The 18,889-nt window shown below is 38.8% G+C and overlaps 1 protein-coding gene across 1 annotated transcript; it reads right to left on the minus strand.

Moving 5' to 3' along the window:
- Positions 1-17,135: 17,135 nt before the first annotated feature.
- LOC149545360 (toll/interleukin-1 receptor-like protein) lies at positions 17,136-18,096 on the minus strand. The gene is made up of 2 exons (XM_089793750.1): positions 17,564-18,096; positions 17,136-17,442 (listed from the first exon to the last, which is right to left on the minus strand). Exons 1-2 carry the CDS (start codon positions 18,094-18,096, stop codon positions 17,136-17,138), a joined length of 840 nt encoding a protein of 279 aa, XP_089649876.1.
- Between the last annotated feature and the right edge of the window lie 793 nt (positions 18,097-18,889).

The raw sequence follows: 18,889 nt of genomic DNA on the forward strand, positions 1-18,889 counted from the left end.
TAGAAAAATAGCCGATAAAATAGCCCCCCATCAAAAAAAAATTAACATTAAAATAAATAATAATTAAAATTAAAAAATTTACCAACCTACTAACTTCTAGCTGAGGAATTGTGGCGAGTGTACAATACTTCCCTAATTAGTCACCAAAAACTAACAATTTTATCACATTTCATGGCTCAATTTGATGATGTGATGAATTCCTTGAGTTTAGAGATAGTTATTTAGTCTTTAAAGATGCATAACTAAAGACTTCCTTCCTCCTTCCATTTGCACATAGATTTCCTTCTTCATTATCTAATGTACTTATTATTTTTTAAGGGGAGAAATATTACATATAGTAATTGGATTATGCTTTGTTTATAGGTACAGTTCATCAACATTGGAGCTTCTTCATCATTGGGTTTAGGGGGATATCCTGGACCTTTATTTCCTTTCTATGGGAAGATAATTGCTTGTATATACATAATATAAATGGAGTCTAGGGTATTTTAAGTCCTCTATCCATTCATGCATCTCATGAGTTTTTATCTCTCCTTTCAAATATGAGTTTTGTCCCATGATGCTTTATCCCTTTAGTTTCTTTATGACAGATTCCATGTATTACATTTGCACATATTGTATATGGGCATCTAATATGGCTAGGTAACCAATACCTATCTCATATTGTAAATTTTAGTGCATTACCTTAAGTTGCACTTAAGGAGAGGTTGATGCAATCAAATATTCTCTAATTACACTTTACTTAAGCTTACTTAGGTTAATGCATTGCATAGTGGTTGACATATGAAACAAATTTAAGAGTTTACACCTATTAGGGCATGGTCTAGGACACATTTTACTTTAGGTGGCAATATTTTCTATTACGTTCCACTATATGTGTGAGCTCTGCCTTCAACACTCATATCATCCTCATTCTCATCATATAGAACATGCTTCATTGATAATGGAAGATGATCTAGCTTAGCAGATATGTAATTCCACCTTTTCTAAGTGATAACTTATCTTCTTATTATAGTCTCTTATTGTCTTGCCTTTTTAAGCATGCCCGTTTTATACATCTTCAATTATATCTATTATCTTTAATTCTTACACTTCATGCAATTGTCTTATTATTGTCTCTTACAAATTATCTTGGCGATATGCAATTGACATATTTGCAACTTCAAAAATCAGTCATCATTGAACATAAATACATAATTTAATGAATTTATTGATTACATTGACTTTTAGTACCGACCAAAGGCAAACTCTAGTCATTGGAAGGCTAGGCCTTACACTTCCCACTTTAGGACAATGCACCTTGATGATGTTGCCTGTACGACATTGTTAGATGTTTATCATAGAATGTTATATCATCTTGATATATGAACTTTTTGTACTAATTAAAAAGGAAATATTGTTTGCTTTGAGTCCAAATTTGTCATAGCATAATGAAAGCTTTTATTGCTTAAAGAACTGTGCAAATTCATGTATCCAACAAATGATCTACTGATATTAGAGAACCATCAACTCAAATTAACTGAAGAAATGTGATTTTTATTGGTTCATCTACAGTGCTAATCATTTTTCTTGGCATTTTGTATTTTATCCCTCAATAATTATGAAGATAATGTGCAAAGGAGATCACCATCCACGGGCATTTCAATCCAAGTGAAATTGAAGACCGCCTTATTTATGGCACAATCTATAATCGATTGTTTTTAGTACATGCAGGCGTGATATCCATTCTCGGCTTTTCGTGAGAGCAATGAGAAGAGAGAGTGGTTTAAATTTGATTATGCGCTCACCACTGTTCTCCAAATGACAAATGTCATGATCTTCAGATTTAGTAATGAACAAAAGGCATGGCTGTTCATCTTCTCACAAACATCAAATCTTATTCTCTCCTAGAAACAAAAGTTACTAGCTGACATCTACGCAAGCTTGGGACAACCCTGGATGTTTAGTATTGCAAGCTCATCAAGGTCTAGTCCTGATACCGTTTTTAGATTTTGACAGTCAATCAGCTCAAGGCATTTCAGCTTCCTACACCCATCAACTGTGTTTTTATGTAACTTACTAGGAAGACACAACTTAGTCCTGAAGTCTGTGACATTTGCTAACGTTAAACATCACAAGCTTCCTAAAATCGGATAAACCTGACCCATTTTCAAGCTGTTCACAATTTCCTATTCTCATTGTTTCAAGGAAGCTCAGATGGGCAAGAAATAACAACCGAAGCTGTGGACTTCGATAGATGTTAATATTTCAAGATTTTCAGAGAGAGCTACCTCAAGAGAATTCAATGTCATTAACTTGAATAATTTGGTTTCAATCTTTTTTCTCATACGTTGAAATATGAGGGTTTTGGGGAAAAGAGGGGTAAAAATTTATTAAGACAGAAAGGAATACAACAAGGAGCTCAATCCTGAGCAACAAGATCATCAAATTCTTGCACCATCTCAAAGGACAGTTGCCTCCTATCCCTAATATTCCAACCCAGATCATGACTAGAAGCCCATTTAGCTTAACAATCAGCAGCTCTGTTCCATTCACAAAGAATATACGTGAACCTAATGAACTGAAAAGAGGTAGAGAAGAGAATAATCTTCTTAACAACAGTGACCAGCTGCCAACTAACATCCTCAAGCTCCTGCGAAGAAAGCATGTTCACCACCACCTAGGAATCAGACTCATAGATAATTTTACTCCATCCCCACAAGCAACACTGTTCCACAACATATAAAATAGCCTGAGCTTCCATGAGATTGTTAGTATAATCACCCTTATGAACTGAGAAGAAAAATTTAACATCCCCAGAACTACAACGAGCCACTCCCCCAATACCAACAGGGCCAGGATTCCCATGGGAAGAACCATCAGTGTTAATTTTCAGAACTCCATAGGGAGGAGGAGTCCAATGCCCATCCCGGTTAACCCGACCCTTCCTCTGATGGTGAAGTTGCTTGGACACAGAAGGAAACCTATGAGCTACAGCCCCATCCTGAAGATGAAAATTGAAGCGAGTACAGATAGCAAGATCAACCGGATCCATACCCCCATCAAGCTCACACTTCACATGAATAGTTTCCTAAAGAGAATGTGATATTTTCCACCAAAGATGCAAAACACCAAGCCGAACATCTTGGAATATGCGAGGATTCCTCTCCAACCAGATATGCCAAAGCATGAAAGATGGGCCAGCAATCCAAGTAGCATGGAGAGAAGAAGACTTGGAGGGAGCACTACCCAAGCGAGCCTAGAACTCAGGCAAAGAGGAAGCATGCTGACAAGAGCAACCCTAAGCACTCCACCAAAGGTGCCATATCTGAGTAGAATAGGAGTAATGGAAGAATAGATGGGAGATAGACTCCTCTCCATTACCACACAAAACACAATAAGAGGGGCCTTGAAATCCATGTTTACAAAGATTATCCCAGGTAAGACAACAGTTGTGAGCCACTAGCCACATGAAAAAATTGCACTTGGACCAAGAAACTTTATTCTAAACTTGCTTCAACCAAGGGACCTCAGCATCCCCAAATAATTGTCTAGTTATCTCCTGATACCCAGCAGAGACATGATATTTACCAGACAAGGTACCACCCCAAGCCAAAACATCTGGACCAAGCAAAGAGGAACACTCTCTAGAGGCAAAAATTTGAGAAAGCTCTTGAGAATCCATGTCTGTACCTCCAGGAGGCCAATCAGAAGAATGCTTCCATTTGTAACCAACAACAGGTTCCAATTGATAAGGAGTCTTGTAATGAGCCACTTTATCCCATCTAGCGGCAAGAAAAGAGTCACAAAGAGGCTGAAGATGAGGGTACATGGATAAAATGAAAGGGAATCCATCCCAAGCATCAGACCAAAACAAAGCCTGAGAACCTCCTTTACATATCCAGAATAGACCCCTCTTCACCAACATCGCACCTGTCTTGAAAGTATGCCAAACCATTGAGCCACGACCTTCAAGAGGAAGTGCAGAAATAGAGCAAGGATCAGCACCATGAAAATATTTATGAGTGATAATACAAGCCCAAAGTTGATGTTGTCCAGAGCACCATCGCCAATAAAGTTTAGCAGCCAAAGGTTGACTACTCAAGAGAGCAGATCGAAGACCAAGACCACCCTCCTTTTTAGGCCTACAAACAGTTGCCCAATTAACCAAACTCCATTTAGTACTACGCAAATTACCACTCCAAAGGAATTGTCAGGAAAGAGCATCAAACTCCTTGAGAAAGTAAATAGGTGCAGCCTGAACCATGCTTCTTTAAGTAGGAAGAGCTTGGATAACAGCTTGAAGAAGAGTAACCCGGGCAGCAGTGGAAAGCCATCTATGATTCCAATGATTTACCTTATCCTGAAGCTTGGTACTCAAATTTTGCCAGAAGAGACGTGGCTACCTAGAAACAGCAATAGGAATGCCAAGATAAGTCAAAGGAAGTGACCCAATCTGAAACCGTAGGATACCAACAATCCTGTGCTGAATAGAATCAAGAGTGTTAAAAAAGTAAATGGAAGATTTGTGCTCATTAACTCTCTGGCCTGAAGCTGCCAAATAAACATCCAAAGCATGTTGAAAGGCTTCAGCTTTCTTGATCCTAGCAAGACCAGCAAGAGGAGAATCATCAACAAATTGAAGATGGGAAAGAGAAGGTAAGCCATTACCCCACCGCCAGCCTTGAATAGAATTCTGGGACACTTGATGCTTAATGAATCTACCCAAGCCTTCAGCCATGATGATGAATAGATATGGGGAGAGAGGGTCACCCTAGTAGAGGCCTCTAGAAGCACCAAATAGTTGAGAAGGCTGACCATTAATAAGAACAGAAAAAGAGGCAGAAGTAACACGACTCATAGTCCAACTCACCCAGTCAGAGCTAAATCCAAAAGAAAGAAGAATGCTCCTTAGGAAGCTCCATTTAACTCTATCATAGGCCTTAACCATATCCAACTTAACAAACATTTCTCTCTCCCTTGAAGTAGCCATAGACTGAATAGCCTTAGTAGCAATAACCACCCCATCCAAAAATTTTCTGCCAGCAACAAAACCACCTTGTTCTTCTGAGATAATAATGGGAAGCCACCTTTTCATTCTCTCAGCAATCAACTTAGTAATAAGTTTGTAAACCACATTACATAAGGCAATTGGTCTAAAAAACTCCAATTGATTAGCACCCTCTCTCTTAGCAATAAGAGTTAAGAATGTAGAGTTCAAAGCTCGAAGCATCTACTTGCTAGCATAGGATTCCTTAACCACCTCCAACAAATCATGATTAATGATGTCCCAAAATTCCTGAAAGAATTCAACTGGAAAGCCATCACGACCAGGAGCCTTCCCCTTAGGCATGCCAAAGACCACCTCCTCCAGCTCTTCCAAAGAGATTGGACGCATGAGATAATCATTCATTTTCTGAGAGATAAGGGAAGGAATACAGGACAAAATAATATTTTCTTCATTATCAATAGGAGGAGAGTCCTTAGAGAAGAGGGTAGAGAAGTACCAAATAGCCTTCTGGAACAAAATTGGCAAGGAATTCAGTTGGATACCTTGAGAATTAACCAAAGAAGAGAAAGTGCTCTGATTCCGACGAGATTGCACTATTTTATGGAAAAAGATAGTGTTTCAATCACCTTCTTGGAGCCAATCAACTCTAGCCTTTTGCTTCCAAAAAATTCCCTCTCGAAGTTCCCATTCTTCTAGAGCTCTAGAAGCAAGGGATTCAGCCTTGACAAGATCCTCTGAGAAACCTCGATCTCTAATCTCCCTTGTGATGACATCAAGATCTTCTTGAGCAAGCCTCTTCATAAAGTGAAGGTTCCCAAAGCATTTCCTATTCCATATCCTGAGCTGCCTTTTAACATATTGAAGCCTTTTAGAAAATGAGAACATTGCAGTACCATATGTAGGAGCACCATCTTTGCACCAACAAAAAACAAAATCACGAAGAGAGGAGTCACGAAGCCACATTAACTGAAACTTAAAAGGAGGATGCTTCAGAACACAAGCCCCTATAGCAGAAAATTTGATTGGCCAATGATCTGAACCCCTCCAATCAAGGATTTTTGAAGAGATAGTAAGGGTGCTACTAACCCAGAAGCAAGAAATAAGAAATCTATCCAGATGTTCTGAGATAGTAGCAACACCAGTCCTACAATTGTTCCAAGTATAGAGACCATTAGAAGGCTTAACATCAAAGAGATGCAAAAGAGATATGTGTTGCCGAAGAAGAGAAGAAGAAGGCCCCAATCTAGCCAAACCACCATGCTTCTCCTCCAGACTTAAAACTGAATTGAAGTCCCCTGCTAACACCCAAGGATGATAAGGATGACAATTTCTAACATATTGAATATGTTCCCAAAGTTCCTCCTTTCCCGCAAGATCAACAGGTGCATACACATTAGTAACCATGATTACCTCTCCTGAGTCTAGAGCGGAAACTACCATAGAGAGAGCTGAGCGAGAAGACATCCAGCCAAGGGGAGAAATTTTTTGAGGATCTCAAAATATAGCTAAACCACCAGCGCTGCTTGTTGCCCCAACACACTGGCATTGGGCACGAGAACAAATACTAGAGGCATGTTGGACCATAGACTCCACAAAGAGCTTAGTCTCTTGGATACAAAAAACATTAGGACTATGATCAACCACCAAGTTATGAATAGCCTTTTGTCTAGGGATGCTATTCAACCCGCTAACATTCCATGAGAGAATAATCATCATTGGGTAGAATTGGGAAAATGAGAATCCAAAAGTTTCATTGAACCAGACTCAATCAATATATCTCCTGTGAGTTTAATCTTCTCTTGGTCTGTTTTGTGCCCACTCCTTAAAGGGGGAGTAAAAGAAGCCCGCTTAAAGGGTTGAGGCATCAACCCCAAGGGGAGAGGAGATCCCTTGCCCTTACCTGATGGTAGCACATCCTTAACCAAGTCATCCAAAACAACATCATTATCCTCCAACACTGCAAGAGTCACCAGAGCCTCTGTCACAGGAGCTATAGGGACCTCACAGTTCTGATATACTACAACTTGGGATGCCCCACAAGTATCATTAGGAATAGATCCCTCATTTGGGCAAACTGGATCAGAAGAGATAGGAGGAGGAATACCCTCCTCTAGAACTATACTACCCAACACCTCAAAGCGGTTAAAACTTGAATCAAATAATCTTTCTTTCAAAGGCCTCTTTTGACCACGTCCCTTAGCTCGAGGGCGAACAGGGGTAAATCCATCCTTATCCTGCATTTGAGCCTTACCCTTATCTATAGCATCTTGAGGATTCATCCCCTTGGTAGTATTAGCCATCTGAGATTGTCCTTTCCCTGTAGTATCTGCCAAACCACCAGCATTGCTAGCTGTAGAACCATCCACTCCTTTGAAACTCGAGTAACGGGGGCATTGACGCTGTAAATGACCATACTCATGACAAATTCGGTAGCAGAAAGGGAGAGATTCATAATCTAATTGCTGCACCCAAGAAGAATCCCCTAGACAAATTTCAAAAGAATCTGGTAATGGGTTATTCAAATTAATTTCAACACAAATTCTAGCATAAGAAATAACCTTTTTATCAAGGGATTGATGTGCGATCGCAGCCGGCTTCCCCAACAAAGAAGCAATTTGTCGAAGGATGTCTTCACGCCAAAATTCCAAGGGAAGGTGAGGCAAGCGAACCCAAACTAGCACTGTTGAAGGGAGATCCTCAGCAAAATAAAACTTGAATGCCAGGGTTTGACAAATAACCCCACATGGTTGTAGAAATAAGGGCCTCCTTCAAAAATACGATCACGATCAAACATGCAAGAGAATACAACAAAAAAATAACTATTCCTTGCCAACATAATCTCCATATTGCCTTCCACCTGCCATGAGCAGTGGATCCATGCCTCAAGAGCGGATAGGGAAATTTGGATTCCAAAAAATTTGCATATCAAAGCATGCTTGGTCCAATAATCAATGTCCTCCATTACAGCCGTTGGAGGAATAACTAGAACAGGGCAATCATGGCTACGCAAAAAACAACCATTAACTTTTTTCAGCTTGGAGATCTCCCCTGAATAAAACGATTCAGATCGCATTGCATGCATAGTTGGAGAAGAACCATCTGTTCTCACCAACGCAAAAGAAATCCCAGGCCCTGCCATGCAAACAAAAAAACCCCAATCCAAAATTGACTGCAGAAGATTTTCAAAAACACCCACACAAATTATGTCCAGCAGCTAGCAATCCAAACAAAACAGAAAAAATAGTAAAGATCAAACAACAAGAACAGGCTAGGGGAAGAACCCTAGCCCAGCTGGCAGCCAACCATGGGTATCTGATTTGATTGACAAGAGCTTTCTACAATAGATCAGAGCCCATTCAAGTTGGTTTCTTATTGGAAAAGAAACTATTTCGCATTCGAAATATGAGGTTTTTGAGACGGGTATGGTTTTCTTGATTAATTGAGGTCTTGGTTGCCAATCACTAGTATTCGGTCTTCTCGAATCAGTGGAAGATTCCCTTTCGAAATGAAGGATTTGCAATATAGAGCACTAATATTCATTGTAAGGGATTCTAATAAACACCAATCTTTTATAGCAAGATCATATTCTATAAATCTGTAGCTCTTTTCTACTGTATGGGGTTGAAATTAAGAACTATAAAAAAATTAAAAAAATCATATATCCATTCTTGATTAAAAGTATTAAATAGTCAAAAATGACTTACTTGTTTCAAACTTAATTTTATTCTTGATAGATGACATTTAAGAATGAGAAATAATTTGTATCAAACTTTCAATGAAACAAATGCTAAGAAACAACCATTATTAACAGATAACTCAATCATTTATACAATCTTTGAAGGCATCCATTACTCATTCCAAGACACAGTTTTGCTAGAGGAATCTATGAAGGAATGCTTCCATTTTGGAGGCGTCCATTTTTTTATTCTAAAACATTGCAATTTTTGAGGAGGAATGCATGATACAATGTTTCAGTTTGAAGACTTCCATCACTAATTGTCAAACACTCCAACTTTTGAAGATCAATTCATGATCTAATGCTTTGGTTTGTCAGGGGATCAAGGTCAAGAAGAAGCCATGGAAAAGAAACTAAACCCCCAGCTAAAAAGAATGTAATTTATAGTAACTCTGGGATGTGTAAAACAAGGAATATAAATACCTCCACTTAGTTTTTTCAATGATGGCTTTGAAAGCTTGATTTGATTCCTATGTCCATATAAACAGACAGATTTCTATTGGATTAAGAGGATAAAATTTGTAACATCACAACACCAGGAACCTTATGTAGGAGAAATAGGTATACCAATTATTTGAGGTCTTCGTGTTTCCTAATGCGACAAGGATCTCTGCATAAATTCGCCATTTCTCTTTCGAAATCTTGTATGTGGTCATGCATTTCCAAATAAATACCATCCTGTTCCTATTCGATTCAAAATCCTTATTTTCAATGTCCTGAACAGCTGTAAGCTTTATCCAATGAATAAAACTGAAAAACATTAATAATCAAATACCCCTTTTTCTAAAGTCTCCAATCAATACACAATCTTCTTGGCAACCAACACAATCCAACCTCAATTGAAAACCATCACTTTTACTAGCTGAGGCTCTGTTCTTTCTAGGGACTACAACCTTCATAGGTTGATCTTCAGACTTCGTACAGTTTGATCAACAAGCCACTTCTATGTTATCCTATCTTCTGTCTTCAGCAATCTACTTCACCTTGTTAATTATTGTTAGTTGGACAGTTGTTATTTCTGACCCGAAAATAGCAGCACTATTTATGGGTAGCTTGGACAGCTGTTCGTCCTTTATCTATGAATAGCGGTTGTATTTATGGGTGGTTTGGACAGCTGTTTGTCCACTTGCCAAAAATTAGTAAATGGTTATTATTTACTAATTTTAGTGATTCCTTTTGGACACCTTGCAACCAATTCTATTATTGGCTGTTGAGTTGTCTTAATCTCAGCCGTTGGTTTGATTTAATCTTGGTCGTTGGTTTACCAACGAGAGTAGTATAAAAAGGGGTCTAGGGGGCATTTGGAGAGTAAGGCGGTGATGCTTTGGTGAAGCTGTTTGCAGTGTTAGCAAACAGTCTTGCAGTGTTAGCAAGGGCACAGGCGAAGCGTTTTGGAGAAGCAGTTTGCAGTGTTAGCAAACAGTCTTGCAGTGTTAGCAAGGGCACAGTGTTAGCGCAGGGATAGCAGTGAGAAATATCAGTGGGAGAAATTAGGAGGTTGTCGGAGTTCTGCCAGTGTGAGGCAAGGAATTTTGTATCTGTTGATTTGCTGAAGTTTAATATAATTTCTCATCTGTAGAACTAGTTTTCCCTTAGGGGTTTTTCCAGGGACAATTTGTCCGAAAATATTGTGTTGATTCTGTTGCGCATTTCTTTCCGTATTTTAAGTGAAGTTGCAGTTGTGTTATTTTTCGATATTAGCTGGGAATTTATTTTCAGCAGTTTAATAATCATTTGTGATAGGAGATTAATAATCAGTGACTGCAATAGTTTGATTTTTCACATGGTATCAGAGCATTGTTAAGGGTAGAAGAGTTTTGCCCTAGGAAAGAAATTTTGATCTCTTTAGATTTATTATTGCTTTAAACCCTTGAGATGGCTTCAGCTGGTTTGAGAGATCAGGATAGATTGGATGGTGCCTCAAATTTTGGTGTCTGGAAGGCCAGAATTTCTTTATTGTTGGAAGAGAATGGTATCAAGGATTATGCTACCAGTGGTGTACCTGTACCAACGGATGCAACACAGCTTGCAGCATATAGGAAGGACGATGCGAAAGCGAGGAGGATTATCCTTGATGGTGTCAAGGATCATTTTGTTCCACATATCTCGGAGCTAGATACAGCAAAGAAGATGTGGGACGCCATTCTAAATCTGTACCAGAATGCTACCACTAACAGGAAGTTGATTCTCAGAGAGAAGCTAAAGAATACCCGGATGAATCAGGGAGAAGACGTCACAAGTTACCTCACCAGGCTCAGACTTGTCAAGGATGAGTTAGCAGCTATTGGAGATAGCCCTAGTGATGATGAGCTAGTGAGAATAGCCCTAAATGGGTTTACTAAACAATGGAGTGTCTTTGTTCAAGTTGTCAGTGGACGAGATACTTTACCGAGTTGGGATCGACTATGGACTGATTTCACTCAGGAGGAGTTTAGACTAAGTCTTGTCAATGGGGCCAACAAGAGTCAGAAAAATGAGGTGGAACAAGAGAACGTTGCCCTAGCGGGTAAAGGGAAAGCAAAGAAGGGATCTAGCAAAGGATCAAATTCACAAAGTGAAAAGAAGAAGAAGGACCTTTCTAAGGTTAAGTGCTTTCGATGTCACGAGTTTGGCCACTATGTCAGTGATTGCCCAGAGAGGAAAAAGGGTAAGAAGCAGGTGGCAGCTTCAGCAAGTGCAGAAGAACTCTCCAGCAGAATGGAAGATGAGTTTGCACTCATAGCTTGTATGGTTAGCTCAACCTCACAGTGTGTTTGGTATATAGATAGTGGGGCGTCATTTCATATGACAGGAGTTAGAGAGTACTTCTCCAGTTACAAGGAGGAGGACACCAACATCCAGATTTCTATGGGAAACTTGTCCAAACTCAACCCTGTTGGGAAAGGGACTGTTCAATTTCAGAGGGAGAATGGAAAGATAATTCCTCTTCATGATGTGTTATATGTGCCGGGCTTAGGTATGAATTTGATTTCTGTATCTGTTCTTCAGGATAGGGGGTATAATGTACTCTTTAGAGGGACACATGTGTTGATTAAGCACAAGGATTGGAAATCACCCATAACTATTGGAGTTAGGAGTGGTCGCCTTTATAGATTGCAGTTTGATACTCCTAAGGCACTTATGAGCAACAATAATCCTAAAGATCTTGGAGAGCTATGGCATAGGAGGTTGGGCCATATTCATCATGGAGCACTTAGATTGCTTCGTGAGACTGTGACAAGTGTTCCAGAGGTGAGCACAGAGCATGATGATGTATGTAAGGGATGTGTGTTGGGGAAGTTTGCGAAAGCATCTTTTCCAAGGAGTGACACCAGATCTAAGGGTGTTCTTGATCTAGTACATTCAGATGTTTGTGGACCAATGTCAACGAAATCTCTCAGAGGATATGAGTACTATGTTACTTTTATTGATGACTTCTCTAGAAAGACCTGGATATACTTCTTGAAGACTAAAGATGAGGTTTTCAGTCGATTCCAAGAGTTCAAGGCTCTTGTGGAGAACTCGAAAGGAAAGAAGATAAAGGTTCTTCGGTCAGACAATGGAGGCGATTACAAAGGAAATGTCTTCCAGGAGTTTTGCACCAGAGAAGGAATCAAGAGAGAATGGACTGTTCCTTACAATCCACAGCAGAATGGAGTTGCTGAGAGGAAGAACCCTTCTATATCGGAGGCAGCAAGAGCTATGCTACATGACCAGGACATGCCCCGTTACTTATGGGCAAAGGCGTGTAATACAGCAGTCTACATTCAGAATAGAGTTCCACACAAGGTGTTAGGGAAGATGACACCAGAGGAGGCTTTCACAGGGAAGAAGCCAGATGTTAGTCACTTCAGGATATTCGGGAGTTTGGCATATTGTCATATTCCTGGAGATACACGTACAAAGTTAGATCAGACTGCAGAGAGGGGGTACTTTGTTGGGTACAGTGAGACCTCAAAGGCATACAGGGTTTTCATTTCGGGGACTAAAAGAGTTATTGTCAGACGGGATGTCAAATTCTTGGAGGACAAGGCATTCAAGAGATCCAGAGATTTGCCAGCAGATGATCAAAGTGAGCAGTCAACAGAAGCTCCAAGACCAAGTCAAGGGCATCAAAGCTCAAGTACAGTTACCAGTACGAGTGTAGACTCGGTTAGTGAAGATTCACAGAGTATGGAGCAACAGGTGCAACAGGAAATGCATTTGGAAGATTTAGAGGTTGACATTTCATCCTCTACAGTTGGCAGCAGGAACCATGTGGTTCCAGATACACAAAGGGATACTCAGGAGTTTGTGGGAGCTCCTAGGAAGAGTACTAGACAGTGAAGACAACCAGCCAAGTTCAATGACTATGTGGCATTAGTTAGTCAGTTGGTAGATAGTGAGCCTTCTAGCTATCAGGAAGCTGCAGAACATCAGGTATGGCGAGATGCTATGGTTGAGGAATATTCTTCAATAATGCAGAATGATGTGTGGGAGGTAGTACCTAGACCAACAGATAGGGCTGTAGTTGGATCACGCTGGATCTATAAGATAAAGCACGGTGCAGATGGTAGCATCGAGAAATACAAGGCTAGGTTTGTGGCAAAGGGGTTCTCTCAGAAGGAGGGAATAGACTATGAGGAGACATTTGCTCCAGTTGCCAGGTATACTTCTATACGAGCTGTAATCTCACTTGCAGCACAGATGGGATGGCAGATCCATCAAATGGATGTCAAGACAGCATTCCTCAATGGTGAGTTGAAGGAGGAGGTATACATAGAACAACCAGAAGGCTTTGTAGCACACAACAAAGAGACCCACGTGTGCAGATTGAAGAAAGTTGTTCGACTACAATACATACCTACAGATGAGCAGGTAGCAGACATTCTGACGAAGGCTTTGAGAAAGGCCAAATTTATCTTCTTCAGAGATAAGATGGGTGTCATGCAGAACAGCTTCCTCGCTAAGAGGGAGTGTTAATTATTGTTAGTTGGACAGTTGTTATTTCTGACCCGGAAATAGCAGTACTATTTATGGGTAGCTTGGACAGCTGTTTGTCCTTTATCTATGAATAGCGGTTGTATTTATGGGTGGTTTGGACAGCTGTTTGTCCACTTGCCAAAAATTAGTAAATGGTTATTATTTACTAATTTTAGTGATTCCTTTTGGACACCTTGCAACCAATTCTATTATTGGCTGTTGAGTTGTCTTAATCTCAGCCGTTGGTTTGATTTAATCTCGGTCGTTGGTTTACCAACGAGAGTAGTATAAAAAGGGGTCTAGGGGGCATTTGGAGAGTAAGGCGGTGATGCTTTGGTGAAGCTGTTTGCAGTGTTAGCAAACAGTCTTGCAGTGTTAGCAAGGGCACAGGCGAAGCGTTTTGGAGAAGCAGTTTGTAGTGTTAGCAAACAGTCTTGCAGTGTTAGCAAGGGCGCAGTGTTAGCACAGGGATAGCAGTGAGAAATATCAGCGGGAGAAATTAGGAGGTTGTTGGAGTTCTGCCAGTGTGAGGCAAAGAATTTTGTATCTCTTGATTTGCTGAAGTTTAATATAATTTCTCATCTGTAGAACTGGTTTTCCCTTAGGGGTTTTTCCAGGGACAATTTGTCCGAAAATATTGTGTTGATTCTGTTGCGCATTTCTTTCCGTATTTTAAGTGAAGTTGCAGTTGTATTATTTTTCGATATTAGCTGGGAATTTATTTTCAGCAGTTTAATAATCATTTGTGATAGGAGATTAATAATCAGTGACTGCAATAGTTTGATTTTTCACACACCTCTCACCTGCGCTCATTTTTAATATGTTGGTAACTTCTCCAAATCTAACAAATATTTCAATAATGAGTTCCTTCTAACTATTACTACAGTTAACCAACTTAAATCTTGCTGACTATTATAACTCTAGATATCAAGAAAAGGGTCTCATGAGGAAGCTTGACCCAGATTGGGCTCTGATACTATTTTGAAAAAAGAAATAAGAAAAAATGAGTGTACCCACAATTGCTACAACAGTAACAAATATAATAATCTGTCTACCAAATATTAATAGAATATCGGGTTTCTTAATCATTTTTTATGTTAAATTTTAATACAAACAAAAGGCAGATGTGTAAAGCTAATAGACTTCGCACATGTTAAGTCTTGATTTCTGGAATAAAAGAATCAAACAGTCAAAATTAATTTAATTTTCTGACCACAATTTCTTCCCTAACATTTAATAATAGACATTGAATACTTCTTATGCAATTTTTTTTACATCTGAAAACTGATTATAATCTTCTCATCTATTCTAAAGTCTCTCGTTTGACTAAAGCTTTAGTTAAACAGTTCTGAAGTTTGAACCAAGTTGAGAAGAATTTAACTGCTAACACTTAGGGCTTTCCTTAATGCTGAACTCCAATATTCCAGATGTCCACTCTTACCATAACTGCCCAGAAATTGAAGAGACAGAGGTACGCCTCCACAAGTTTCTCCTATCGGCTAGCTGGATTGGACTCGCCAAAGCCTTGCAAACAGAATAGTTTTCTCGAATCATCTTCACGTAATCTTTGCAAATTATGAGTATGAAGTTATGCTTTTCTAAACAACCGAGCATTTCGGGTTGTAATATTTATCAGACTATTATTGCTAGACTTGTTCAGCATATCAGTGACCAATCGATCTTCTAACTTGTCCAAATCATCAATACCATTGAGAACTATTATTAAGATCACAGACTCGATTCTTCTTAATCATTTATGTAGACATATGATTCCATTGTATTTCAGAATTTTCAGTTGCAAGGAAGTATGAGCCAAAAGACTTGTCCGAGTGCTTCTTGAACGGTACTTGTTAAAAAATTCCTAAGAGACGGTTGTCTTCCAACTCCTCCCTTTTCCAGAAATAAAACAATCCGTTTCAAAGTAGGTTTTTATGTAGCTGTTAAGTTTATGTTGGCTATTAGTCGTTATAATTAATGATTTCTGGTGCTATTTGTTTTTCCTTAGGAGACATCCAATTTATTTCTTAACAGACATTTAAAAATATTCTGAGAAAAAATAGCAGACATTAAGACAGATGTTCTATAGAGGGCTTGGGCTCCATTATTGTGGAGAGGAGGTTCTATGATAAATTATTTGAAGCACTAAAGCTTTTTTAAGAATTTTTTAATACAAAATAGGACCTCCCATTTTATAGTTTTCTAAGGTAGAAATGGGGTGGGGCTGAAAATAGCCCTAACTTAGGAAATTTTGTTGCCACATGTAAACAATTGCATTATTTTTCTACCAAAACTAATTTATAGATTTAAAATCTAAGACTATTTTCACTCTAAAATTCATGGGACCCCAACTTCATTTAAATTTAAGACTTAAATTTTGTAAGTGAAAACAAATTTAAAATGCATGACACTGCTTACCATTAAATATTCCTTAAAAACCCCAGAAACCACCTACTCTGTTTGGAAGGAAGCTCCCCCCTGTGAGACCCCAGGCTAAAAGAATACCAAAATATTTTTGTAAAGTCACATTCATTTTTCTAAATAAATAACAATTGCTTATTTCAGTCGACGCTTTTTGTAAAAGTCTATTTTTAAATTTTAACAGATGATTGTTCACAAAAGTAAATAGATTCTAAATTATCTATTCTCCTAATTTTTCAAAATTTAAATACAGAACACACTTAAACAATCACATGGAAACATAAGATAAATCTAAAGCACCAGAAAACTCCACTGAATGTTGCCTGGATATATGGCAACATGTAAAAAATGATTTGCATGTCCTTTTCACACCGGACCACTATTTCTTGGCATACCCCGACATCATCTTTTTGTTTTTTTTTTAAAGAAAGTTTAATAAAAGAACATTAGCCATTTTTATGTTTTTTTAAAGGAAGTTTAATAAAAGAACATTAGCCAGGCAATCAAAGGTGTGAATGTAGATAGATCTAAATCTAGAAACAGAAGAATAATTCACATAGTATTCTCTTTAATGAAATAAATTCATTATATAAGCGTGGAATTTTAGAGATCACTTCATTTACTTACATGATCTGCTATGCATCACTTGATGTACAGAGACCATTACAACCGCCTATTTAAATAGATCTGGAACCTAAGATCTCAAGTTAACAAGTATGTATCCTAAGATAGAACCTAAGACCTCAAGTTAACAAGTATGTATCCAAACATCTTTAAGTTTTTCTAGATATTTAGTGGACATTTTAATGGCTTTCAAGTCATTTTATCTCATCTTTACTTTTTCAGAATATTCTTAATCTTTAGAAAGCCAGTTATCTAGGCGGCTACTAAAGTCGTACTTGCTGTCCAATTCTCTGAAGAGGCAAAGAAGGCACCGATTTCCATCTATCCCCCACTCACTGTCACACTTCCTTTCCCATTCTTCTATCTTTTGGTCACACTTCCTTTCCCATTTTTCTATCCTTTTGTCAAAGTGGCTTTCCACATCGTCTAGCGTCTCAGTAATGCGGCTTTCCAGATCTGGTAGGAGGTGATTAAGCACCATCTCTTAAGGGACCAGTTTTCATCTTCATTTATCCCGTACTCCCCTGCCAAATCTTCAAGGCGGTCACTAACGCGGATGTCCAAATCTTCTAGGCAGTCACTAATGTCGCTTTCCAGATCTGGGAGAAGGTGATCAAAGCACCAGTTTTCAAGTTCTTCAACAAGCTTGGAATATTTCTTAACATTTAAATAATCTATCGTTTCCATTTCATTTTGTACAGCGACCACTACTTCTTTGCATACATCGGCGGCCCTTTTCAAACAATATAAAAGGGAGTTTTCCAAGCGAAATATTAGCCAAGGAAATTCAGATCTACATAAACGTAAACTCGGTTCAAGATATATCAACTAGAATGAAAGTAGAGCATACTTACGGCAACTCTCTGATGATGTAGCCTGCCACATATGACATTTTGTTAAGAGCCTCCTTCCACTCCTCGAGCTTCTCTGTGTACCTGGATTTTTCTTCGTAATTCTTAAACGCCTGGTTGTAAGATCCCTTTTCTAGGTGCCGTAGCTCCCAAGGTTCAACTTCATAAAACAGAGGAATAATCTTGACGTCAGTCTTCAACATGAGAAGCAGTTCCTCCAAACACCATGGGGACTCTGCATATCCTTTGGAGAAAATAACGATTTGAACTTTGGCAGACTGAATGGCGGTTTTAATGGTAGATGGAAACAAAACTCCAGGTTCTTTTTCTTCCTGATCAAGAAAAGCTCGTATTCCCACCTTGTCAAGAGAATTATAAAGGTGGAGAGCCAAGGTTTCCTTGACATCTGGACCTCGGTGGTTGATAAAAACATTGTATGATCTTGCCGATTGCTCTGCTTTCCTCTTTTCACCGGGGGGTTCTAATACATAGCGTCCGTCAGTTCCTTTATCAGATAAGGAAGAAGAACTAGCCATGGATGAAAGACGGGGGCTTCTGCTGATCACTAGCTAAAGAAGTTGGATGTGTTTAATTGAAGACGAAATTAAGAATATAACGTCGCACATGACGAAAGTAATTATGCGTGAGAGATGTTGCAGGTCTACCTTCCATTCTTCGACCTCGGAGGAAAACGCGTGAAGACAATTCTCACAGACCTTGACGATAAGTTAAATTTGTATTATTTCAAAGTAAATTTGTATTATTTCAAAATCCGACTTAAACGGCCGTGGCTAAACAGCCACGAAAATGCACTCCCTTTACATTGTTTTTTCTAACTTTCAAAAAAAATTCTTTAAGTCGTCTCCTTCGTAAAGAAGTGCATTTTCGTGGCTGTATAGACGTTGCCGACTTAAACGATGAGAAGTCATATGTGATACTGGCGTTGTGTAAGTGACTGTCAGCTTTCGATATGTGACACGACTTCCGTGGACTTAGAATATTCTGTGTTTCCTCGTCACAATTTTCAACGTAAACATGAATAACTAATTCCACGCCATGTTCGTAGTCTCTTTCATATTTCTCCCCCACTTGCTTGTCATCACATCAATCATTTTATTTTTCATCATTTATCGACCCATTATTGGAGTTTTAAAAGTAGGGTGACCATTTCGAAGTTCAGAAAACGCGTAACGTTCAGCTTGTCACATGACAAATGATAATTCTTTTGTTTTACTTAGAATTGACTTTGGTATTTATACTAGCACTTGTACCAAATGGTATAAGGTTTTAGCCAATAGTATTTATGAGTTTCTATATTTACTAACTTAG

Source organism: Cupressus sempervirens, chromosome 7, assembly GCF_028749045.1.
Source record: "Cupressus sempervirens isolate cs-2001-9-10 chromosome 7, ASM2874904v1, whole genome shotgun sequence".
Taxonomy (NCBI): Eukaryota; Viridiplantae; Streptophyta; class Pinopsida; order Cupressales; family Cupressaceae; genus Cupressus; species Cupressus sempervirens.

What these genes read in the sequence shown, in the direction of transcription:
- LOC149545360 (XM_089793750.1), bottom strand. Translation starts at nt 18,096, where the DNA reads ATGGCTAGTTCTTCTTCCTTATCTGATAAAGGAACTGACGGACGCTAT. An exon ending in TACATCATCAGAGAGTTGCC is followed by an intron (nt 17,443 to 17,563) that starts GTAAGTATGCTC and finishes TTGTTTGAAAAG; the next exon opens with GGCCGCCGATGTATGCAAAG.